Genomic DNA, 26,940 nt, shown 5'->3' with positions numbered 1-26,940 from the left:
TGCAATTACAGGGTCATAGGGAAGCTCTATTTTTAATTTCTTGAGGAATCTCCACACTGTTCTCCAAAGTGGCTGCACCAACTTGCATTCCCACCAACAGTGTAAGAGGGTTCCCCTTTCTCCACATCCCCTCCAACACATGTTGTTTCCTGTCTTGCTAAAATTAGCGAGATTAGAGACATTTCTAACCTCTTTAGAGGTTTAGATTTCCTCTTCTCCTTTCTCTGTATCTTGTTTTTCTTAGCTACAGGAATGACAACTGAATGCAAATGACTATAGCAAGTTGGAGGAGGTGTTTAGGATGCTTATTTTTTCAGCAAATGGGTATATTTGGTACCTACCATGTGTCACCTACTGATATAAAAATAAGCAAAACCAAACAAGGCATACTTTTTCTCAAGGAAAATCACCTTCAGGAAGAGGAGGCAAATTTTATATAAGCAAATAATTACTAATATAGTATTCATATTTTTCTAATAATATCTTATTTATCTAATAATATCTTAAATGTTAACAATTAAAAGGGTTTCTTCCATAGTGCCTAGAGTTTTCCATTCTGTCAGAAAATTCTTCATCTTCATTTTTTTTTTTTTTTTTTTTTAAAGATTTTATTTATTTATTTGACAGAGAGAAATCACAAGTAGGTAGAGAGGCAGGCAGAGAGAGAGAGGAGGAAGCAGGCTCCCTGCCGAGCAGAGAGCCCGATGCGGGACTCGATCCCAGGACCCTGAGATCATGACCTGAGCCGAAGGCAGCGGCTTAACCACTGAGCCACCCAGGCGCCCCCATCTTCATTTTTATAATATAGGATCCTTATGTTAACAAACAAATAACTGTTCCTTTTGCTTGTTATGTGGAACCCTATGGTTTTTGGGAAATAGCCACTTGAACCAGAGCCAGGGCCAGAGAATAGTTATAAAAGTTGTTTACTCTTTAAAATCTTGCTTTTAATTTCTTATTCAGACTATATGCATAAAAAAGGTTAATAATGCCTTTTCATAATTAATGCTAAATTTTTATTTTTATAAATAAAACTTAACTTATTACATATACTTTTGTCATATAGGCAATATGGTCATTTTTCTTTTTCTTTCTTTCTCTTTTTTAAAAAATAATTTATTTATTTGTTTGGCAGACCGAGATCACAAGTAGGTAGAGAGGCAGGCGGCGGGGTGGGGTGGGGGTGGGGTGGCATGGGAAGTAGGCTCCCTGCTCAGCAGAGAGCTGGATGTGGGGCTCAATCCCAGGACCCTAGGATAATGGCCTGAGCCAAAGGCAGAGGCTTTAACCCACTGAGCCACCCAGGCGCCCTCATTTTTCTTTTTTTTTTAATTGTGTTATGTTAGTCACCATACAGTACATCATTAGTTGTTCCTTTTTTTTTTTTTTTTTTTAAAGATTTTATTTATTTATTTGACAGACAGAGATCACAAGCAGGCAGAGAGGCAGGCAGAGAGAGAAGAGAGCCCGATGCGGGGCTTGATCCCAGGATACTGGGATCATGACCTGAGCCGAAGGCAGAGGCTTTAACCCACTGAGCCACCCAGGCACTAATGATAAAAAATCATTAGTTTTTGATGTAGTGTTCCACGATTCATTGTTTGTGTATAATACCCCATGCTCCATGCAATCTGTGTCCTCCTTAATACCCATCACTGGGCTAAGGTATCCCCACACCTCCTTCCCTCTAAAACCCTTATTTTGTTTCTTAGAGTCCATAGTCTTTTATGATTCATCTACCCTTCCGAGATCCCCACCCTTCATTTTTCCCTTCCTTTTCCTAATATCCTCCATGCTATTCCTTATGTTCCACAAATAAGGGAAACCATATGGTAACTTACTTTCTCTGCGTGACTTATTTTACTTAGCATAATCTCCCCAGTCCCATCCATGTTGATGCGAAGCCTGGGTATTCATCCTTTCTGAATTCTATTCATTCTATTCCATTCTGGATCTATTCATTCCATTGTATATATGGACCACATCTTCCTTACCCATTAATCATTTTTTAAAAGCAGTGCCAGCCAGAGAGAAATTCATTAAGATTCCTTTTTTTTTATTTTATTTTTTTCATTTATTTATTTTCCACATAACAGTATCATTATTTTTTCACCACACCCAGTACTCCATGCAATCTGTGCCCTCTATAATACCCACCACTTGGTACCCCGACCTCCCACCCCCCGCCCCTTCAGACCCCTCAGATTGTTTTTCAGAGTCCATAGTCTCTCATGATTCACCTCCCCTTCCAATTTACCCCAACCCTCTTCTCTCTAACTCCCCATGTCCTCCATGCTTTTTGTTATGCTCCACAAATAAGTGAAACCATATGATAATTGACTCTCTCTGCTTCACTTATTTCACTCAGCATAATCTCTTCCAGTCCCATCCATGTTGCTACAAAAGTTGGGTATTCGTCCTTTCTGTTGGAGGCATAATACTCCATAGTGTACACAGACCACATCTTCCTTATCCATTCATCCGTTGAAGGGCATCTTGGTTCTTTCCACAGTTTGGCGACCGTGGCCATTGCCGCTATAAACATTGGAGTACAGATGGCCCTTCTTTTCACGACATCTGTATCTTTGGGGTAAATACCCAGGAGTGCAATGGCAGGGTCATAGGGAAGCTCTATTTTTAATTTCTTGAGGAATCTCCACACTGTTCTCCAAAGAGGCTGCACCAACTTGCATTCCCACCAACTGTGTAAGAGGGTTCCCCTTTCTCCACATCCTCTCCAACACATGTTGTTTCCTGTCTTGCTAATTTTGGCTATTCTAACTGGTGTAAGGTGATATCTCAATGTAGTTTTAATTTGAATCTCCCTGATGGCTAGTGATGATGAACATTTTTTCATGTGTCTGATAGCCATTTGTATGTATTTATTGGAGAAGTGTCTGTCCGTATCTTCTGCCCATTTTTTGATATGACTGTCTGTTTTGTGTGTGTTGAGTTTGAGGAGTTCATTATAGATCCTGGATATCAACCTTTTGTCTGTACTGTCATTTGCAAATATCTTCTCCCATTCCATGGGTTGCCTCTTTGTTTTCTTGACTGTTTCCTTTGCTGTGCAGAAGCTTTTGATTTTAGATTTCTATTTACTATTGTTTTCATTTCACTGACTTGGAGAAGAAGAAATTCCTTAATCACAGTAATGCTATATACTTATACATCTCACAACTGATTATATAATTTCTGCTGCCTTTATATCTATAGAGAGAATAAAATGGAAAAAATAAAAAATCCACTGATTTTGTGGATTGCAGGAGATCTTTTGTCTCTTCAGAATTATCTTCATAATGTCAAGACTTAGGGTCAAAATGCAGAGCTCAAAAATGTTCTTTATCCTCCACTTCCTCCTCTTCCTTTTGGATTCTGTCAGTTTTATAATAGAGATTTGATTAAAAACACTTACAATTTTAGTCTTAATTTTACAGAGGAATACTGCAATTTGAAAATGTTTCTTATGGAATCGAGCCTCTGGAATCTGCAGTTGAATTTCAACATCTTCTTTATAAATTAAAGAGTGGAAATAGTGAATTTGAAGATCTTAGTGAAGATAACCAAGGCACAGAACAAAACCCAGGGGACTATAACATTTTTGTAAGTGAAAAGGTGAGTTTGTGTATGTTTTATTACTATTTTGGGGGCAATTATTGTCCTTACTTGATTTATTTATAAGAAAATTATATGAACATACATGTAACTGTAACAAATAATTCTTTCCTTCAGAACATCCTTATCTTTTTTTTTTTTTTTTTTTAAAGATTTTATTTATTTATTTGACAGACAGAGATCACAAGTAGGCAGAGAGGCAGGCAGAGAGAGGGAAGGGGGAAGCAGGCTCCCTGCTGAGCAGAGAGCCCCATGCGGGGCTCGATCCCAGGACCCCGAGATCATGACCTGAGCCGAAGGCAGAGGCTTTAACCCACTGAGCCACCCAGGCGCCCCAATCTTTTTTTTTTTTTATAAACATATATTTTTATCCCCAGGGGTACAGGTCTGTGAATCACCAGGTTTACACACTTTACAGCACTCACCAAAGCACATACCCTCCCCAATGTCCATAATCCCACCCCCTTCTCCCAAACCCCCTCCCCCCAGCAACCCTCAGTTTGTTTTGTGAGATTAAGAGTCACAGAATTTCTAAAATAAACAAGTCAGGAAATGACAGATGCTGGCGAGGATGTGGAGAAAGGGGAACCCTCCTACACTGTTGGTGGGAATGCAAGCTGGTGCAGCCACTCTGGAAAACAGCATGGAGATTCCTCAAAATGTTGAAAATAGAACTGCCCTATGACCCAGCAATTGCACTATTGGGTATTTACCCTAAAGATACAAATGTAGTGATCCAAAGGGGCACGTGCACCCGAATGTTTATAGCAGCAATGTCCACAATAGCCAAACTATGGAAAGAACCTAGATGTCCATCAACAGATGAATGTATCAAGAAGATGTGGTATATATACACAATGGAATACTATGCAGCCATCAAAAGAAATTAAATCTTGCCATTTGCGACAACATGGATGGAACTAGAGCGTATCATGCTTAGCGAAATAAGTCAAGCAGAGAAAGACAACTATCATATGATCTCCCTGATATGAGGAAGTGGTGATGCAACATAGGGGCTTAAGTGGGTAGGAGAAGAATCAATGAAACAAGATGGGATTGGGAGGGAGACAAACCATAAGTGAAGTGGTATCTTATTGTGGTTTTGATTTGTATTGCCCTGATGCCAAGTGATGTTGAACATTGTTTCATATGTCCGTTGGCCATTTGTATGTCTTCTTTGGAGAAGTATTTGTTCATGTCTTCTGCCCATTTCTTCACTGGATTTTTATTCTTTGGGTTTTGAGTTGGATAAGTTCTTTATAGATTTTATCTGATAAGACATTTGCAAATATCTTCTCCTTATCTGTAGGCTGCATTTTAGCTTTGTTGACTATTTCCTTTGGGTGCAGAAGCTTTTTATCTTGATGAAATCACAATAGTATGTCTTTGTTTTTATTTTTCTTGCCTTTGGAGAGGTGTTTGGTGAGAAGTTGCTGTGGCTGAGGTCTGAGAAGTTGCAGCCTGTGTTCCACTCTAGGATTTTAATGGATTCCTGTCTCACATTTAGGTGTTTCATCCATTTTGAGTCTACTTTTGTGTATGGTATAAGAAAATGTTGCAGTTTTTTTCTACTTCATGGAATATCTTTATCTATTCACTTTCAGTCTATATATATCTTTAGGCCTCAAATTAGTCTTTTATGGGCAGCATATATGGGTCTTGTTTTTTTAAAATCCACTATCTTATCCTACACCTTTTGATTGCAGCATTTAGTTCCCTTACATTTAAGGTTATTACTGGTAGATGTGTACTGACTGACATTTTATTAATTGTTTTCTGGTTGATTTTTGGTTCTTCTTTGTTCCTTCTACTATCCTACCTGTGTGATTTGATGACTTTTTTCTGTTACGCATGGATTCTTTTAACCTTATATTATTTAGTATCTATTATAGGTTTTTGGTTTGTGATTACCATGAGGTTCATATACAACAACCTATATATATAGCGCCATCTTTTTACTTTTTATTCATTTTTTTAAAAGATTTTATTTATTTGACAGAGAGGGAGAGAGAGCAAGAGAGGGAAAGCACAAGCCCTGCTGAGTGGAGAGCCTGATGCAAGGCTTAATCCCATGACCCTGGGATTATGGGCTGAGCTGAAGGCTGCTGCTTAACCAGCTGAGCTCCCCAGGTGTCCCTTTAACCGTCTTTTTTTTTTTTTTTAAGATTTATTTATTTATTTGACAGAGAGAGATTACAAGTAGGCAGAGAGAGAGAGGAGGAAGCAGGCTCTCTGCTGAGCAGAGAGCCCGATGTGGGACTCGATCCCAGGACCCTGAGATCATGACCTGAGCTGAAGGCAGCAGCTTAACCCACTGATCCATCCAGGCGCCCCTCTTTAACCGTCTTTTTAACGTTGATGATCTCTTTATTTTGAATACATTCTAAAAGCACCTACGTATTTATTCCCCCTCCATGTTCTATGTATTTGATTTCATAGTTTCATAGTTTATTTTTGCTTAACTAATTACTGTAGATATAGTTTATTTTACTGCTTTTGTCTTTTCACCTTCATACTAACTTTATAAATGCATGGTCCACTACCTTCACTCTATGTTTATTTTCCCAGTGAGAATTCACTTTCATAATTTTCTTACTTCTAGATATGACTTTTTTATTATCTACTTAAATAAATCCCTTTGACATTTCTTATAAGGTTGGTTTAGTGTAATGACTCTCTTTAATCTTTGTCTGGGAAAATGTTTAACTCTTCTTCAATTCTAATGAAAGCTCTGCTGGGTAGAGTATTCATGTTTTTAGGTTTTTTCCATTCAGCACTTTGAGTATATCATGACAATCCCTTCTGGCCTGAAAAGTTTCTGTTGAAAAATCATCTGATGGGTTTATGGGTGTTCCTTTGTATGTAACTAGTTACTCTTCTCTTGCTACTCTTAAGATTCTCTCTTTATCTTTATGTTTTGATGTTTTAGTAATTATCTTGCTGTAGATTTTCTTGGCTTCATCTTGTTTGGTCCTCTCTGTCCTTCCAGAACCTGGATGTCATTTCCTTTTTCTGATAAGGGGTGTTTTCAGCTATTCCATATTCAGGTAAGTATCTGCTTATTTCTTTTCTCTCCCATTTGTGGAACACCTATAATAAGAATGTTAGTATGATTTATGTTGTCCTAGAAGTCCCTTAAATTATCCACCTTCTTAAAACTCTTTTTTTCTTTTTGCTGGTCAGCTTGAGTGCTTTCCGTTACCCTGTCTTCTGGATCACCGATCCATTCTTCTGTATCCTCTACTCTGCTGTTGATTCTCTCAAATGTATTTTTCATTCAGGTATTGTGTTCTTCACCTCTGGTTGATTTTAAGAATTTTATATCTCTTTGTTGAAGTTCTTCGTGTTCATCCAGTCTTCTCCAAGTTTAGTTATCAGATTTGTGACTATTAATTTGAACTCTGTCAGAGAGATTGCTTATCTCCATTTTGTTTAGTTCTTTCTCAAGATTTGTCTTGTTCTTTCATTTCAAACATATTCTTCTGTCTCCTCATTTTGCCTGTTTCTGTCTGTGTATTAGGTAGATCAGCTATGGCTCCTTATTTTGAAGGTATAGCCTTATATAGAGGGTGTTCTGTGAGGCACAGAGCACTATTTCCCTCATCACCAGAATGAGGCATTCCAGGGTTGTCCCCTATTTGAGATATGTGTGCCCTTCTATTGTGACTATGCCACAACCGCTGTGTGTGGTTTTATGTGCAGGACTAGCCCCTGTTGTGGTTGGTTTCAAGCCAAATCACGACTTTTGCTGTTGCATTGGTGGGCAGGTCTGCCCCCTGGCCTCCCCATAAGACAAGATCTGCTTCGGAAGGCCTTGTCCTGGCCAAGGGTATCTACTGGGTGTGTTTAGTTGGTAGCCACTTTGGGAGCAGTTGGTTTTGGCCAGGTATGCCTGCAGAGTATGATAGGACAGGACCACCTTGGAGGAGTGCCTGCCAGAGTGTGAGGGGTGGTTAGACAGAGCCAGTCCTCAAGGGAACCCTGGGATGGGGTATGCAATGCTAATAAGGTAGATGGAAAGTGTCAGAATTGGTACCCACCAGCGCTGGGCCAGCTAGGCAGAAGGAGGGTGAGAAAAATAGCTCATACTAGCTTTTCTGTTCTCAGAGAAAGTTTTTACAAATCTCTATACTTCTGACATTGGCCCTAAAATTAGTTACTAATCTTTACCTATATTCTAGGTACTTTTCAAACAGCTGCTTCTGTGCTGAGCCTCTGAGTGAGTGAATATGTGCATAGGCTCTTCAAAAGCACAGTTCAGTTTACTGTAGCCCTCTAATACTCCTCAAATTAAACCCTGCTGATTTTTAAAGCCATATATTATGAGGGTTTGTCTTTCCACTGTAGGCCCCCAGTGCAGGAATACCTAATGTGGAACTAAAACCCCTTGTTCTTCAACAAAATGGAAAGGCAACCTATTGAATGAGAGAAAATTCTTGCAAATCATACACTCATATACTCAATAAGAGGTTAATATATGTAAGAGGTTAATATATGTAATATATGTAAGAAACTCACAAAATTCCATAACAAAAATAAATAATGAGATTTAAAAATGGCAAAGGACATGAATAGACATTTTTCTAAAGAAGGCATACAGATGGCCATCAGGTGTATGAAGAGGTGTTCAATAACACTAATCATCAAGGAAATGCAAATCAAAACCACAATTTAGTATCACCTCACACCTATTAGGATGGCCTTTACCAAAAAGACAAAATATAACAATTATTGGTGAGGCTGTAGAGAAAAGGGAACATTTGTGCCCTCTTAGTGGGAATGCAAATTGTTATAGCCACTGTGGAAAAGCATATGGAGGTTCCTCAAAAAGTTAAAAATTGAACTACCTATCATCCAGAAATTTTACTTCTGGATATATATCCATAGGAAATGAAATTAGTATCTTGAAGAGATACTTGTACTTGTGTACCTTGGGAATATATATATATTTATTATATATATGTATATATGTATGCACATATGTGTATACACATACATACATACATACATATATACATACATACATACATACAGTGGAATATTCAGCCTTCAAAAAGAAGGAAATCTTCCCATTTCTGACAACATGGATGAACCTGGAGGCTGTAATGCTAAGTGAAATAAGCCATACACAGAAAGACAAATACAGCATGATTTCACTTAGATGTAGAATCTTAAAGTAGTAAAACTCCTAGAAGCAAAGAGTAAAATGATAGTTGCCAGGAGCTGAGGACAAAGAGAAATGGGGAAATTTTGGTCAAATGGTACAAAGTTTCAGTTATGCAGGATAAGTAACTTTTGGGGATTAAACATATAGTATAATGACTGTAGTTAATGATAGTGTATTGTATACTATAGTTAATGATAGTGTATTGTAAACTTGAAATTTGCTGAGTATTGATCTTGGGCATTCTTATCATGCACACAAAACGAAAATGGTCACTCTGTGAGGTGGATATGTTAATTAGCCTGATTATGACAATTATTTTACTATGTATATATATCAAAACTAGTCTTATATTTTAAATACATATAATTTTTGTCAGTTATACCTCTATAAAGTAGAAAAATGACTTTAAAGGTTCAGAGTAAACAATTTATGAAAGTTTTATATGCTTTTAAGTGCTTTTTTCCTTTTTTCTAGTTGGAATCAGCTGTTCCAGATTTAATTCCTCTTTATGTGGAAATGCATATCGTGGTGGATAAAGCTTTGGTATGTATTTTTCTTTTTCTTTGTTTTTAAATATTTGTTGTGAATGTCTAATTTTCCCAACTAGAAAGGAACTTGTATTTTATGGTGACTAACATAACACATTAAAAAAAAAAAAGTAAAAACAAAACAAAACAAAACAAAAAACCCCCAACAATCTTTTTACTACATGTCTTAGAACAGTGGAAAAATTTGTAAACTGAAAAATGAAATACTCAAAATTACATGTTTCTTTTTTTTTTTTTTTAAAGATTTTATTTATTTATTTGACAGAGAGAGATCACAAGTAGGCAGAGAGGCAGGCAGAGAGAGAGAGAGAGAGAGAGAGAGAGAGGAGGAAGCAGGCACCCTGCTGAGCAGAGAGCCTGATGCGGGACTCCATCCCAGGACCCTGAGATCATGACTTGAGCCGAAGGCAGAGGCTTTAACCCACTGAGCCACCCAGGCGCCCAAAATTACATATTTCTATTAGAAATGGTTTATTTGAAATCTCTAAATAAAAATCCTGAATAACAAAATGATTTTTAGGCTGATGCTTCATATCTTTATATCTTCATATCTTTTCATATCTTTCATATCTCTCTCTATCTACAATATTTTCAGTGATGATATTTGTTTTAAGTGAAAATCTTTAAGCTTTTAGTATTTGTTTTTAGGGCACTTGAAGAGCAGTATGTAGCCTAGGGAATGTTTTATCCTATAAAGTTTTTATTGACCCAAAAGTGATGAGAGTATACCTATGAGAACTGCTTACATTAATGTATCGAGATTTTTTTTTTTTTTTTTTTTTGGAGCAGTTTTTAAGGTTCACCTGGTCCAGTGTATTGTTTACCTGGTACAAACATACTTCTAAATCCCTGATTCCCAAAAACTATTTAAGGACCTCTTATGGCTTTATGTCCTCCATATTTCAGAGATTTCAGAAAATGGGGAAAAATGTACTCTCCAGGTTATGTTCTGATGATGAACATTTGGTCATTACACCTCTGGAGTACTACAGAGAATATGAATCAAACACATTATCAGTTCTACTTGTAGAATTGTAGAGCTTGTCAGGAAGCCAAAGTTGAGATTCAGAGACAGAATTTAGAGAAGAATATGAAAATATTTGATATATTAGAATATAGGGAAAGGGACAAATGGAACATTTAAGAAAAAATTAAGATATTTATAATAATGATCACTAAATTTCCAGGGAATATTCTGGATTATAAAAATAGTTTTTTTAGAATTATGTTACAAACTTTAAGAGTTGTTTTAAAAGCTTTTGTTCAAATTGTCAGGTTTAACCAGCCGTATGATGCTGATCAACGTCCATTTTCTACGTTTATATACATATTTACATCTTCTTAATAAAGCAAACATTGAGCCTACTGTGACATCTATGTTACTAAAGATGTTGGGCATATAAAGAACAGTAGTGATACTGTCTTCACTGACTTCCCAAATTTTAAATCCACATTGTAGTCTAGTGAATTCAATGTTATGCTTGAAGGAAGCATATGGGAGTATGAAAACACAGTCCAATGATGGAGAAAGACATGGAAACACATACCTATAACCTGGAGTAGTATAAAAGCATGCAAGTAGGAGTTTTAAAATGTGTTTTATTATTATTCACGTATGATTGGGCCAACAGATCAGGAGACAAAATTGTTATTGGAGAGATTGTTTGTTACTCAAAGTTCCCAAAAGGAGATAGTATGCCACATCCTGCAGAAGCCACATGGGGAAGTAACAAAATAGGTAGGAAGCAGAGGGAGCCAGTGGAGAACATGGGCAGGAGACTGGATTATAACTTCTGTGGGAAAGAACCCTTGAGGCAAAGTAAACAGGTTTAGGGTTGTCGAGCTTGAATGATTTCAGTGGGTTTTGGGATGTAAGGGTTGTCTCTGGTTGGCTCTTTGGGTGATTAGGGCAGGGGAATAATGGCCTGGAGTGTGAGATCCTGAAAAGGGATGGTTTGTGGATTAGTTTGGATAATGAAGTGAGGGTGGGGCCAGGGAAGACTTGGTGCAAAACTTTTCCTTGCAAAGGCACATAAATAAGAGAGAAGGTTCTTTAAAAATAACAATAACAACAAACAACCTGCAAGTTTAGTATGATTAATACATAGAGTTGAAGAAGAAAAATGGAAAGAGACAAATTGAAGAATATGATATTTGGATTTTATTCTAACGTTAATGGAGAGTCATTAAAAAGATTTTAAACAGGGGAGTGACAGGTTCATATTTTCATTTTAGAATCATCATTTTTGTAATAGGGTAGGGGCTGGATTGCTGATAGGATAGTTGGAGACATTTAAGAGACCATTCCAGTAATCAAGCTGAACATTTACTAGTTAGTAGTATTAGTAATAGGAAAAAAGAAAAGCAATTTTAAAAGTTGCTGCTGAGGTTGAATTAGAAGGACTTAAATTGATTTAATTTATCATTCACTTAAATTTATTGAGCATTGTGTAGATGCCAATTACATTCTACTTATTGAGGATACAGCTGTGAACACAACAGAAAAAGTTCTGCTCTTATGGAACTCTTATGATATGTAGTATCATAAATTTGGGAGGTCATAGATGATAATACCATTGATTAAAGTATTGGAAAGGTAATTTTTGAGGAAGAATGATGAGCTTCATTTTAGATATATTTAATTTGAGGGTCCTTTGGTACATGCAAGCAGTGCTGTACCTCAGAGAGATGATTTATAGATACGGAATTTGGCATTGGCACATTCTACAAAGCTTATTTAGATTTCAGCAGTTGTATATACACTAATTGTGTGTGTGTGTGTGTATGGTTTTATGCACTAGGGTCACATATGTAGGCTTGTGTAATCACTGTCACGATCAAGACACTAAACCATCACTACAAGACTCTTACATTTTTCTTAATAGTCACATCCATTTCTCCCTACTCCCCTACTTAACCTCTGGCAGTAACTAATCTGTGCTCTATTCCTTGAGTTTAGGAATATTGCAATATTGCATAAATGTTATCTTGTATATATCCTTCGGAAATTTTTTTTTTAACACTTAGCATAATTTTCTTAAGGTTTATCCAAATTGTTTCATTTATCAACAGTTTAGTCAGTTCCTTTTAATGATCATTATTCCATGGTAAGAATGTACCGCAATTTGTTTAACCAGTTAACCACTGAAGGACATAGAAGTTGTTTCTAGTTTTGGATTAATAGGAATAAATTGTTATGAACATTCATGAATTTTTTTTTTTTCGAGCATCAGTTTTTATTTCTTTAGGTTAAATGCCCAGGAGGGTGGGAGGCCTGGGTAGCTCAGTTGGTTTGGCATCCCACTTGGGATTTTGGCTCAGGTCACGATCTCATCAGCTGTGGGATTGAGCCCCTTGTTGAAGATTCTCCTCCTCTGCCCCTCCCCTCACTTGTGCTTGTTCTCTCACTCTTGAATAAATCTTAAAAAATATAAATAAATGCCCAGGAGAGCAATTGCTGGGTCATATGGTAAATATTATTTGTTTTGAAAGAAGCTGCTAAACTTCTTTAGAAGTTTAGAGTGGCTGTATGATTTTGCATTTCCACCAGCATATATGAATGACCAAGTTTATATTCATTTTTAAAATTTGTTACTGTCTTAGTTTGAACTATTCTAACCCCAAAGGAGCCTCAAAGTTCTGAGAGTAAATGGAGAGTATATTTCAAACATATTACATAACAGATTATATTTAAATTTAAAATTAATTTTGTTTTTCAGTATGATTACTTGGGCTCTGATAGCATGATAGTAACAAATAAAGTCATTGAAATTATTGGCCTTGTAAATTCGGTAAGTATTTTTCTTTTCATACTTGTTAGAAAAATTTATACTAGTTTTGAAATTCTAATTTCTATTAACTTCACTTGGCATTTCTGAATAATTAAGCCATCTATACAAACTGAGTATGGAATTGTCAAGCATTAATTTATTTGTTATTATAAAATAACAACGATTAATTTTTCATGTATTTATCTCTTTTGTTTTTAGATGTTTGCCCAGTTTAAAGTTACTGTTGTGCTGTCATCATTGGAGTTGTGGTCAGATAAAAATAAGATTTCTACAGTTGGTGGGGCAGATGAAGTATTGCGTAGTTTTTTAAAATGGAAAAAGTTCTATCTAACTCTAAGGCCTCATGATATTGCATATTTATTCATGTAAGAATAATGTTTCACTATTCTTAGAAAGCAGAGATCTGTGATAATAATATAGCTTATTTAGGGAACTTCTTTTGGTGACTATTAATACATTATTAGGTGCTTCATTCAGGCCTCATATTCTCTTTCTGTTTGTCACTAAAAAAAAGGCTTGCTAAAATTTATTTCTTTGCTTATTAGCTCTTTACTAATGAAGGTATTGAGGTTTCTAGAGGTTAAACGATTTCAGGATTCTTCTATCTAGTGGTGTCCTTCTGGTTTGAACCCACAGGTTTGAACCCCAGAGCCCATAATCTTAACCACTACCTAAAATAATGGGATTTATCTTATAAAGTTCTTATTTTGTTATGAAGTTGGATCAAAGGCTTGGGAAAGTAGGTTAGAAACAGTTTACCCTAATGAATTTTCTGCATTATTTTAAATATTAATTTTCTTTTTTGTTTTGTTCTAGTTTTTATTGTGGGGAGATTTCAAGCATAACAACAGTTGAGAAAGTAAAATAATTAATCCTTATGTACCTTACATATCCATAAAACAATTATCAGCTAATGGCTAAATTTTTCTTTTTCTCACCCCCTCAAACTCAATTATTTGAAGTAAATCCTTGTTTTTTGGTCTTTCTAGCTCATTATTTATTAAAAGTAGATTCTCTATCCCTCCCTCAGCCCTGCTAGCTCATCATAAGTGCACTCCTCAACTGTCATCATCCATTTAACCCCCCTTACCCATCTCCCCTCTGATAACCATCAGTTTGTTCTCTATAGTTAAGAATCTGTTTCTTAGTTTGCCTCTCCCTCTTTTCTTCCCTATGCTCATTTGTTTTGTTTTCTAAATTCTGTGTATGAATGAAATCATATGGTATTTGTCTTTCTCTCCCTGATTTATTTCCCTTAGCATAATATTCTCGAGCTCCATCCTTGTCATTGCAAATGGCAAGATTTCATTCTTTTTCATGGCTGAGTATGTATATACACATATATATATATACATATATATACCACTTCCTCTTTATCTGTTCATCAGTTGATGGACACTTGGGCTTTTTCCATTATTCGGCTATTGTACATAATGTTGCTATAAATATTGGGATATGTATCCATTTGAATTAGTATTTTTGTATTCTTTGAGTAAATACCTAGTATATTTGCTGGATCCTAGGGTAGTCCTATTTCTACCTTTTTTGAGGAACCTCCATACTATTTTAGAGAGTGGCTGCATCACTTTGCATTCCTACCACCAGTGCAAAAGTGTTCCCCCTTCTCTACATTCTTGCCAACACCTGTTGTTTCTTGTGTTAGCCATTCTCACAGGTGTGAGGAGTTATCTTATTGAAGTTTTGATTGTACCTCCTGCTGATGAGTCATGTTGAGTAGCTTTTCATATGTCTGTTGGCCATCTGTATGTCTTGTTTGGAAAAAAGGCTATTCATGTCTTCTCATTTTTAATTGGATTATTCATTTTTTTGTGTTGAGTTGTAGAAGTTCTTTATATATTTTGGATACTTACCCTTTTGCACATAGGTCATTTGAAAATATATCAACCTATTCCAAAGATTTTATTTTGTTTTGTTGAATACTTCCTTCACTGTGCAGAAACTTTTTATGAAGAAACTTTTGATGAAGTACCAATGGTTTATTTTTGCTTTTGTTTCCTTTGCCTCTGGAGACATATCTAGGAAGAAGTTGTTAAGGGCCAGTGTCAGAGAGGGTTACTGCTTGTGTTATCCTCTAGGATTTTCATGGTTCCATGTTTCACCTTTACATTTGAATCCATTTTGAATTTTTTTTTGTATGGTGTAAGAATGTGGTCCTGTTTAATTCTTTTGTGTGTTGTTTTCTAGTTTTTCCAATACCATTTGTTGAAGAGACTATCTTTTTAAAAAAAACTTACATATAATGTATTACTTGTTTCAGGGGTACAGGTCTGTGATTTATCAGTCTTACACAATTCACAGCACTCACGATAGCACATAACCTCCCCGGTGTCCATCATCCAGCCAACTTATCCATTCCATCCTGCATCCCCTCCAGCAACCCTCAGTTCATTTCCTGAGATTAAGAGTCTCTTATGGTTTGTCTTCCTCTTTGGTTTCATCTTGTTTCATTTTTTCCTTACCTTCCCCTATGATCCTCTGTCTTGTTTCTTAAATTCCTCATATCTGTGAGATCATATGATAATTGTCTTTCATTTTTTTTTTATACCATACGAAAAAGATAAATTAAAGGTGGCTCAAAGACCTAAATTTCAGACATGAAGCCATAAAATTCCTGGAAGAAAATATAGGCAGCAATTTTTTTTCACACCAGCCATAGAAACATTTTTCTAGATCTGCCCTCTGGAATGGGAAACAAAAACACAATTGAACTATTAGGACTACACAAAAATAAAAATCTTCTGCACCAGTAAGGAAACCATCAGCAAAGCAAAAAGGCTTTGCTTTTGCAACTGATATATCTGATAAACGGTTACTATCCAAAATATATAATGAACTTATATAACTCAACAGCAATAAAACAAATAATCTGGTTAAAAATGATCAGTAGACTTGAATAGACATTTATCTAAGGAAGATGTACAGAGGGCTAACACATGAAAAGATACTCAACATTACTAATCATCAGGGAAATGTAAATCCAAACCACGTTAGATAGCACCCCATACCTCTCAGAATGGCTAAAATAAAAAAGACGAGGGCACCTAGGTGGCTTGGTCAGTTAAGCACTTGACTCATGATTTGGGCTTAGGTCATGATCTCAGGGTTGTGAGATTGAGTCCTACATTGGGTTCTGCACTAGGCATGGAGCCAGCTTAAGATTCTCTCCTTCTGCCCCTCCACCCCATTCACCCACTCTCTGTCTCAATAAATGTTGGCAAAAATGTGGAGAAAAAGGAATCCTTATGCCATGTTGGTGGGAACACAATTGGAACTGCTGTGAAAAACAGTATGAAGTTTTCTTAAAAAAAAAAAAAAAGAATTGCCATCTGATCTAGTAATTTCACAATTTGATATATCCAAAGAAAACAAAAACACTAGTTCAAAAAGATATATGCACTCCTATGTGTATTGCAACTTTATTTACAATAGCCAAGATATGGAAGCAACCCTACTGTCCATTGATAGATGAATGGGTAAAGAGGAAGTGGTATACATACACAATGGAATATTATTAAGCTATCAAAAAGAATGAAATCTTGCCATTTGCCACAACATGGATTAACCTAGAGAGAAAAATGCTAAGTTAAATAAGTCAGAGAGGGTTAAATTACATATGATTTCACAAATATGTGGAATTTAAGAAACAAAATAAAAATGAACAAAGAGAAAAAATGGACTTCTAAACACAGAGAACAAACTGGTATCTGCCATAGGAAAGTGGGTGGGTAGCTAGGTGAAATAGATAAAAGGGTTTAAGAGTACAGTTATCTTGATGAGCACCAAAAAATGTATAGAATTGTTGAGTCATTATACTGTACACCTGAAACTAATATAAGACCATATATTGGTTATGCTTGAATAAAAAAAGAACAGAATGAAAAGGCAACATATAGGAGAAGATATTTTCAAATCATGCCTAGTAAGTGTTTAATATCCAGAATATATAAGGGACAATAAATATTAACAGCAAAAAGACAGTCTCATTAAAAATGGGCAAAGGACTTAAAGAGACATTTCTCCAGATAAGATCTACAAGTGTCCAATAAGCACATTAAGAAATCTTTGTCAATACTAATCATTAGAGGAATGCAAATCAAGAAATAGATACACTGAATCTGGAAAGACTTTTTTTCTGAGAAAAACTAAGCTACATATAGAAAAGTTTTTTTCTGAGAAAGAAAAAAAAACTACGCTACTGCTACACATCAGATGAACAAGAAAAAAACCCATATTGAAACAGGTAGGAGAGACTGAGACACAATCTCACGATAAATGGTCTCTCAGAACTTGGGGGAACTCGTAACTCTGAGATTCTCTCTGAGGAACTAATAGCTTAAATCCTACGTCTAACAACCCAGCTTTTAAGATAGTGCCTGAGAGGCAAGCCCACAAGACATCTAGATTTGAAAGCTGATAAGGCTTGCATCATAATATCCACAGGCTATAGGGAATTGGGAAATTTTTTTTAAGGGCTCATCAGACTCTGAGGCTATCCCACAGGGCCTAGAACACAGGGAGTGGACAGAGATGCCCAGTCTTCCTCTGAAAGTAGAAATTTAACACACATCTATGGGCCTAATGAATTACCATTAGGTGCCATATTTGTGCTTTCCTTCTGCATTACTGTAGGTTGCTGGAATTTCCAGAAAGACCTTGCGTACTCATCTGGTGCAATGGTTTCTGTGGTTGCTGCCCAAGGGATACCTGTTGGATCACCTGATGGTCAGTGGGGCTTAATTTTGTGGGTACTATAGGACTGTAGTTAATGGAGAAATAGTTCTTGACTGGCTACAGCGCACAGGGCACAGTGTAAAGATAGGAAACTGAAATGCATCCCCAATCTTTCTGTGAAAGAGGCCTATTAGTTATCTTCATAGCTCTGGCCTGAGGGCCATAGTTAAGCACACATTGAATTGAACACACATCTAGAGTCTGATTATAATCCTCTTCAGAGGCTGGGGAGGCTAGCAGGTGCCATCTTCATGCTCTTTGTCTGTCCATCCCGAAGTCTTTGGTGTCTCTAAGAAAGGAGCTTGTGCACATGTCTGGTGCCCTAAACTTAAGAGGCTGCTGCTCAGAGTATACATCCCTTAATAGCCCGACTTTGATGGTCAGAGGGACTTGTGTTCACAGGGTGATGGGGTGGAAACAAAGAAATGGTTCTTAACTGGCTATCACCACAGGGTTCAGCAAAGGAATAGACCAAATGCCAGTTTCTCTGTGCTTCCCTAAAAGAGGTATATTTGCCTTAGTGTCTGGTTTCCAGTCTGCCTGAATCTAGATGCTGACTGACATCCTCCCATTCGGGGCAGTGACTGGTCTTGGGACACCATCAAGTAGTGGGACCCTCTAAAAATAAAGTAACCTGTTTGAACATCAAGATGTTTGAGAGATTACCAGAAGAAGAAAAAGGTTAAATGATAACTTTATATTCTATACTACTAGGCCACTCCTTTAAGACTGAGAGATAACTGATTTATTTAATGCATAGAAACTAACACAAAGTCAAGGAAAATGGAAAACAGGAATATGTTGCAAATGAAAGATAAAACTTCAGAAAAAGATCTTAATGAAATAGATATAAGTGATTTACCTGATAAAGAGCTCAAAATAATGGTCTTAAAGATGCTCTTTGAGCTCAGGATTGTATGGAAAAGGTGAGAATTTCATTAAAAGAGAAAATGTAAGAAATAAAAAACAGAAGTTTCAGAGCTAAAGATATAATAACCGAATGGAAAAATACATAGAATTCAACAGCATACTAGATAAAGTGGAAGAAAGGATCAGTGAACTCAAATCTCACCCCATCAGAGCAGCAAATAGAAAAAGAGAGGAAAGGCAAAAATAGCATAAGGGACTTGTGGAAGAACATCAAGCAGATCAATATTAACATTACAGCCATATCAGCAAGAGATAGCAGAAAGGAGTAGAAAACTTTGGTGGAGAAATAATGGCTGAAAATTTCCCTAACCTGGGGAAGGAAATACACATTCAGATCCAGGAATTCCAGAGAGGCCAAGTAAGACAAAGCCAAAGAGACTCACACCAAGACACATTAATATGAAATTGTCAAAAGTTAAAGGGGAGGGAATTTTAAATGTAGCAAGGACCCCCCCCCCCCATATTGTTACATATAAGGCAACTCCATAACATTATTTGCAGATTTTTCAGCAGAAACTTTCCATGCAAGGAAGAAGTTACATGATATATTTAAAGTGCTGACAGAAAAAAAATGTTAATTAAGAATACTGTACTTGGAAAAATTGAAGGAGACATAAACAGTGTTCCAACAAGCAAAAGCTAAAGGGCATCATCACCACTAACTAGACCAATATTACAGGAAATGTTAAAGGAATATTGTTTCAGCTTAAATGAGATGGACCACAATTGTAACAAGAAAACATATGGAAGTGTAAATCTCACTCACAAATAAATAGTAAAATCCAGATTAGTCTAATGTTGTAAAGGGGGTGCGTTCATCACTTATAAAGCTAGTAAGAAGGTTTAAAGACAAAGTAGTAAACACAACTATAGTTTTTTTAGAGGATACACAAAAAGATGTATGTTATGACATCATAACAAAACGGGGTGGAGGAAGTAAAAATGTAGACCATTAAAATGTGTTCAAAGTTAGGTTGTTATCACTTTGAAGTAGACCTTGAAGTAGACTTATAATTTGTTTTATGAAAGCCTCATGGTAACCACAAAGGTAAAACTTATAGTATAAATACAAAAGATAACATGCAATAAATGTGTGCATACATTATAGCAAATCATCAAATCAAAAAGGAAGAGAGCAAGATAAGGAGAAATGTAAGGGCAGTTAGTTATAAAGCAGCCAGAAAACAATAAAGTGGCAGTAAGAACTTAGCTGTTGGTTGGGACTTCAGGGACGTTGGCAGAATAGGAGGAATCTAAGCTTACTTTGTCCCACAGGCACACCTAGAGAAAAACCACATCAGTGCAGCTAACACAGAAAATGACCCAAAGACTGGCAAAACAGACTTTCCACAGTTACTTATAGAGAGGAGGCCATATCCAAATGGGTAGGGGTGGAGAGACAGAGTCACAAGCTAAATTCCCAGTGAAACCAACCACAAACAGGAGGGACATCAGAATCATGGAAAAGGAAGAGGAGTGGACCACATACTAGGCACCAGAGGCGTAGGGGACCTTTATGGGAAGATGAATCTCCATAACCTTTGGCTTTAAAACCCAGTGGAGCTTAACTTCATGAGTTTTACAATGGGGCAATAGGAAATTGAGTCCCTGCCCTTAAAGAGCCAGCACAACAAACAACCTTACTGAAATAGAGCATAGAAGACACAGTTCGAAAAGTGCCAGAGATACACATGAAGGAGATTTACTTAATAGCCTCAGAATGTGTACTGGAGGGCCAGGGATCTTTAGGGGACTTCTCAAAGAGCAAAAGAGTTGGTGGGTGCCATTTCTTTTCCCCACTTCAGCCTAGATACCCTGACACCTCTGGGGACCAGCATGAACACTCTCTACCTACCTTGCTAATACTGTGTGCCCTGCTCCTGCATTCTGCAGATCTGCCCATTCTAACCCTCCTACTCTGCAAGAGTCCCTCCAAAGTGGCTCTTGCTTTATCACATCCTGCAAGCAGCCATGGCAGGGACCGGCACCACTCCAGTGACCCCTGCCCCTGGGGAAGGAGACTATTGCCATACACACTAGTAATTTGACTGCAGCTCCAGCAGATGGACTGGAGGCACACATTTGATTTGACTGCAGGCCCCACCCACCAAAAAAAAAAATCTCTCAGCGGTGAGTATAGTGAGAGAGCCCTGTTGTTCAGGGTCACTGCAGCCCTGGCAGACAGACTGGGAGCAGGCCTCTGGTCTGATTGCTGGCCCTGCCCACCAGCAAAAGCTTCTCATGGGACAAGGGAGGGAGAGCACCCTGAACCCCCACAGACAGACAGACAAAGGGCAGGCATCTGATTTGACTGCAGGCCCTACTTACCAATGAAAGCCTCTCAAGATAATGCGAAGGGAGTGCCTGCAGTTTGCTATGACTGCTTCTCCAGAAATGGGGTGAGGGCAAGTATGTGGTCTGATTGCTGATACCATCCAACTATAAGCTCATATTGGCTCAGACAGGCCCTTTTTGTTTTTATTTTTTTAAGTTTTCATTTAAACTGGTTAGTTAACATGCAGTGTAATATTAGTTTCAGGTGTACCGTGATTCAACACTTCATACATCATCACAAGTGCTCTCCTTAAACCCCATCACCTGTTTTCACCCATTCCCCTCACTCACCTCCCCTCTTGTAACCATCAGTTTGTTCTTTATAGTTAAGAGTCTGTTTCTTGGTTTAAGTTTCTCTCCTCTCTTTGCTTGTTTGTTTTGTTTCTAAAATCTACGTATGAGTGAAATCATATAATATTTGTGGTCTTCGTCTGATTTGGGGATTAAGGTAATGCTAGCCTCATAAAGTTTGGAAATTTTTCTTTCATTTCTATTTTTTGAAACAGCTTCAAAAGAGTAGGCATTAATTCTTTTTTTTAAATGATTGGTAGAATTCCCCCAGAAGTCATCTGGCTCTGGGCTCTTGTTTGTTGGGAGATTTTTGATTACTGCTTCAATTTCCTTGCTGGTTATGGGTCTGCTTATGTTTCCTATTTCTTCCTGTTTCAGTTTTGGTAGTTTATACATCTCTAGGAATGCATCCATTTCTTCCAAATTGGCTAATTTTTTTGGCATATAATTGCTTATAATATGTTCTAATATAATTTAATATAATACAATATAACATATATTATATATATAACGCTATAATGTGTTCTTATAATTGTATTTCTTCGGTGTTGGTTGTGATCTCTTCACTTTCATTCATGATTTTATTTATTTGGGTCCTTTCTCTTTTCTTTTGGAAAAGAAAAAAAAAAACCAACTCTGCCACACTCAGGCACCCTCAGTCGTCTTGTGACCCTGTGGATCCTCAGGCCACACAGGTCTGCCTAGGGTTCTGCCCCTACTTAGCCACCCGAGTGCCTTTTGTGGGGGCATTCCTCACTGGAGCAGACTTCTAAAAGTTACGATTTTGTGCTCTGCTGATATATCACTTTCTGGTGCCAGCTTATGGAGGCTCCCTCCCACTGTGGTTTTATCTTCCCATATACTACCTCCTATTCAGTTCTCCGCACCTCCTCCATTGAAGAAAGTGGTCGCGTTTTTATCTGTAGAGTCCCAGCTATTCTTTTCTTAGATCTCTGGTTGTGTTTGCAGGTGTTCAGAATGGTTTGATAGCTATCTAGCTGAATTCCTGGGTCCAGACAAAACCAAGGTCTCCTCTTCCTCTGCCATCTTGGACACCTCCTACAAAATAAGTCTTAATGTATTCAAGAAGATCTAAAGCGTATCTGACATCTTTTCTGATAATTTTAGGAAACTAGAAATCAATACAAGAAGAAAACTGGAAAATTCACAAATATATAGAGTTTAAATATCATGCTACTGAAAGAATTATGGGTCAAAAAAATCAAAAGAGGAAACAAAAAGCACCTTGAGATAGGTGAAAAGTTTATTAATCTTGTGTATCTTTACAAAGAATTAGCTCTTCATTTCTTTGATCTTTTCCACTGATTTTTTTTTTTTTTTTTGGGCCTTCATTTCATTTACTTCTGCTCTGATCTTTATTATTTCCTTCATTCTACTAACTTTGGGCTTGTTCTTTTTCTGGTTCCTTTATTTATAAGGTTAGACTGAGATTTTTCTTGTTTTTTTGAGGTGGGACTGTATTGCCATCAATTTTCCTTTTAGAATTGTTTTCTCTGAGTGCCATTGTGTTTTCGTTTTCATCTGTCTCTATGCATTTTTTAAAATTTCCTCTTTGATTTCTTAGTTGACCTATTGGTTGTTTAGTAGCACGTTATTTAATCTCCACATGTTTGGTTTTTATAGTTTTTTTCTTCCTTGTAATTGATTTCTAGTTTCATATTGTTGTGGTCAGAAAAGATGACAGATACAATTTCAGTCTTTTTAAATTTGTTGAGACTTTATTTTATGACCTACCTTGACCTTTCCTGGAGCATGTTCCATGTGCACTTGAAAGAATGTATATTCTGCTGTTTTTGTATGAAATGTACTGTGTATTTACCTGTTAAATCCATCAGGTTTAAAATATTGTTCAAAGATACTGTTTCCTTAATTGGTTTTATATGTGGATGGCCTATTAATAGATGTTAATGAAGTTTAAAGTCCACTACTGTTTTTACATTATTGTCAATTTCTCCCTTTATATTGGTTAATCTTTTCTTTATATACTTAGATATTCTAATGTTGGGTGCATAGATATTTGTAATATTCTCTTGTTGGACTGATTCCTTTTAACAGTATTGTTATTGCTATTGTTATTCTTTGTCTCTTTACAGTTTTTTTTTTTAAAGATTTATTTATTTATTTGACACAGAGAGAGAGAGAGAGAACAAAAACTGCGGGAGTGGGAGAGGGAGAAGGAGGCTTCCCACCGAGCAGGGAACAGGTGCAGGCCTTGGTCCCAGGACCCTGGGATCAGGACCTGATCCGAAGGCAGACACTTAATGACTGAGCCACCCATTCACCCCTGCAGTCTTTGTTTTAAAGTCTGTTTTGTTCAACATAAGAATTGCTACCCTGGCTTTTTTCTCCTCCACTTTCATTTGCATGGTTTATCTTTCTTCATCCCTTCACTTTGAATCTGGATGTATCATTAGGCCTAAAGTAAGAGTCTAATAGGCAGCAAAAGATGGTTCTTTTTACCTATTTTGCTACCCTGTGTCTCGACTGGAACATTTGGACCATTTAAATTTAAAGAAATTATTGATAGGTATAGTCCTTCGCAATTTTAATTGTTTTCTGGTTGTTTTTGTTCTCTGTTGTTTTCTTCTTCTCTTGATCTCTTTCCTTGTGATTGATGAATTTATATAGTGTTATGTTTGGCTTTCTTTATTTTATGTTTATTATAGGTTTTGGGTCTGTGGTTACTATGATGTTCACATATAGCATCCTATGTGTGTAACAGTCTATATTTAAAGTTTATGATCTTTTTGTCTTTTTTACTCCCTTCTTCACATTTTATATATATGTTGTCATACTTTATATCCTTTAACTCATAATTTGCTTCTGATTATGGATTTTTTTCCACTTAAAAAGTCCTTTTAACATTTTTATTATAAGGAGGCTTAGTGGTGGTAAAATCCTTTTACTTTTGTTCTGATGATAAACTCCTTCTCTCTCTTTCAATTCCAAATGATAACCTTGCCAGGTAGAGTATTCTTGGTTGCAGGTTTTTTTTCTTTTCAGCACTTTGAATATATCATGCCACTCTCTTCTGATCTGCAGTTTCTGCTGAAAAGTCAACTGATGGTCTTGTAGGGTTTTCTTTGAATGTAAGTAGTTGTTTCTTTCTTACTGCTTTTAACATTCCCAGTCTTTAACTTCTGACATTTTAACTGTAATGTGTTGTGGTGTGGACCTTCTTGGGTTCATCTTGTTTGCAACTCTCTGCACTTCCTGAACCTGGCTGTGTATTGCCTTCTCGGAGTTAGGGAAGTTTTTACCTATTATTTTTTTTAAAGATTTTATTTATTTTATTGAGAGAGAGAGTGAAAGGGAGACCTAGGAGGGAGAAGCAGATGTCGCATTGAGTGGAGAGCTCAATGTAGGGCTTGATCCCAGAGCCTTGGGGTCATGACCTAAGCCAAAGGCAGACCCTTAATTGAGCCACCAAGCTGCCCCTACTTATTATTTCAAATACATTTTCTGCTCCTTTCTCCTTTTCTTCTTGGGCCCTAATGATGAAGGGAATATTTGTTTGTTTGATGTTGTTCAATGAGTTACTTAACCTATTTTCACTTTCTAAAAATGCCTTTTTCTTTTTACTGTTTAGCTTGGATGCTTGCCATGACCTTGTCTTCCAGATTGCTGATCCATTCTTCTGCAGCTACTAATCTACTATTGATTCTATCTAGATTATTTTTCTTTTAGTTACTGCATCCTTCAAGTCAGATTGGTTTTTAAAAAATACTTTCTTTTTACTGAAGGCCTCACTGAGTTTTTCCACTTTTTCTGACCACCCCAGTGAACGTCTTTTATGATTATCACTATAAATTCTTTCTGAGGCATATTGCATATCTCTTTTTCATTAGTTATTTTTCTGATGTCTTTTTCTTTCTCTTGGAGCAATTTTCCTGTATCCCCATTTTTCTTGAATTTCTGTTTGTTTATATAAAACTACCTTTCCTAAACTTAAAGGAATGGTCTTGTTTATATTCATTCCTTGTGTCAACTTCCCTTGTTGACTTTTGCTAACTGGAGCTGTAGATGAAGTGGGCTGAGGGCCATGGTGCAGTCTGTACTAGGGCTGCTTGGTGGGATGGCCAGGGCTGAAGTGAGTGTGGGCCGGGTCTGAGGCTCTATGCACAGGGGCTATCCTGATATGATTGTGAATCTGAAGTGATTGCAGTCTGATGGGTTCTATGGCTCTTTGCGCCGTGGGCACTTTGGCAGGACAGCTGAGGTTGAAGTAGGTGCGGACCAGGGTATTCTGGGCCTCTACATTCTGAGGGCCTCCTAGCAGGACAGCTACAAATTGATATGAGCACAGTCTAGGGTGGTCCCTGGGCTTTCTACACAAAGGATGTCCTGACAGGATACTTGAAGCTGAAGTGGATGTAAGCCATGGTATTCTGGAGCTTTCTGCTTAGAGGATGCCTAGGCTGGACTGCTGGAACCAAGATGGGGTATAGACCAGAGAGTCCTATTCTGTGCGAAGGGCACCCTGGTGGGTGAGCTATAGCTGAAATGGCATAGGCTGGTCTTCCTGGGGCTCTTGAGGCAGCAGGCACCCTGCAGGACAGGTAAAGCTGAAGTGGGAAAGTGTTGGTGTGGTTCTTGGGCTCTCCGTGCAAACCGTGCCCTGGCAGGATAGCTGAAGTTAAGTATCCTGAGGTGCTCAGAGCAAGTGCCCTTGGGGTGGGGTGGTGCTGCTGGAACCAAGGTGAGCATTGGCTGCAGGTTTCTGGGGCACTATAGGCATGGCACACCCTGTTGGGGGTGACTGGAATGGTAGCAGGTGTCAGTTGGAGGTCCTGAGTGTTCTGCACTGGGGGTGCCTTATCAAGCTGGTAGAAGCTGCAGTGGTGTGGGCTTGGAGTGTTCTGAGGTGGCTTTGTACATGTGTCACCTTGGCATAATGGCTAGGGCTGCAGTGAGCAGTGACCAGGGGCATTCCAGTGGAACAGCTGGGATTGGTAGGATCAGGGGCACAGGGCTCACTGAGGTGGTAAACGAGCCAGGGCATCTGTACCTTGCTCCCATTCACATTATCAAGGTGAAAGAGGAAAAGAAACTGTTGTACTTGCTAGCTCCCTTGACCTGGAGAGAGTTCTAGCATCTAGCAGCTCCCTACTACTCCCATACCCCCATAGTTTGGCTGAGTTCTGGGGCTGTATCTCTTATACACTAGTTGGTCTTTTAAACCATGGCTTTTTTTTCTGTGTCTCAGGGCATCTAGGGGTGGTGTGAGCTAGGGGCCAGGTGCTTGCAGGTTGGTTATGGCTCCCAGACCCTGCTCTCATCTACAAGATCAAGTTGTAGGCTGAGTGTAAACCATTGCACTCGCTAGCGTCTCTGACCCACAGAGTCCAGCAATGTCCTCCCCTGACATTTAGTGGATTTCTAGAGCTTGTTCTTTTATGTACTAGTTGCTCTTTTAACCATGGGTTTTTTTGATTGTTTGTTTTTTGTTTTGTTTTGTTTTTCTTTTCTTTCTGTGCCCCAGGGCAGATGA

The 26,940-nt window shown here is 37.5% G+C and overlaps 1 protein-coding gene across 2 annotated transcripts in view; it reads left to right on the top strand.

Moving 5' to 3' along the window:
• Positions 1-26,940, top strand: part of ADAM32 (ADAM metallopeptidase domain 32) — a 183,945-nt gene that overhangs the window by 41,090 nt on the left and 115,915 nt on the right. Inside the window, exons 7-11 of one of the 2 annotated variants that reach the window (XM_059156118.1) lie at positions 2,513-2,590; positions 3,438-3,615; positions 9,257-9,325; positions 13,050-13,121; positions 13,320-13,486. In XM_059156118.1, the coding sequence (XP_059012101.1) occupies positions 2,513-2,590; positions 3,438-3,615; positions 9,257-9,325; positions 13,050-13,121; positions 13,320-13,486 (564 nt within the window). The remainder of the gene's footprint in view (positions 1-2,512; positions 2,591-3,437; positions 3,616-9,256; positions 9,326-13,049; positions 13,122-13,319; positions 13,487-26,940) is intronic. The other variant, XM_059156119.1, reaches the window with a different exon arrangement.

The sequence above is a fragment of the Mustela lutreola genome, chromosome 18 (genome assembly GCF_030435805.1).
Source record: "Mustela lutreola isolate mMusLut2 chromosome 18, mMusLut2.pri, whole genome shotgun sequence".
Classification (NCBI taxonomy): Eukaryota; Metazoa; Chordata; class Mammalia; order Carnivora; family Mustelidae; genus Mustela; species Mustela lutreola.
Note: the sequence above shows the minus strand (reverse complement) of the source record. Positions and strands in the feature narration are given on the sequence as shown.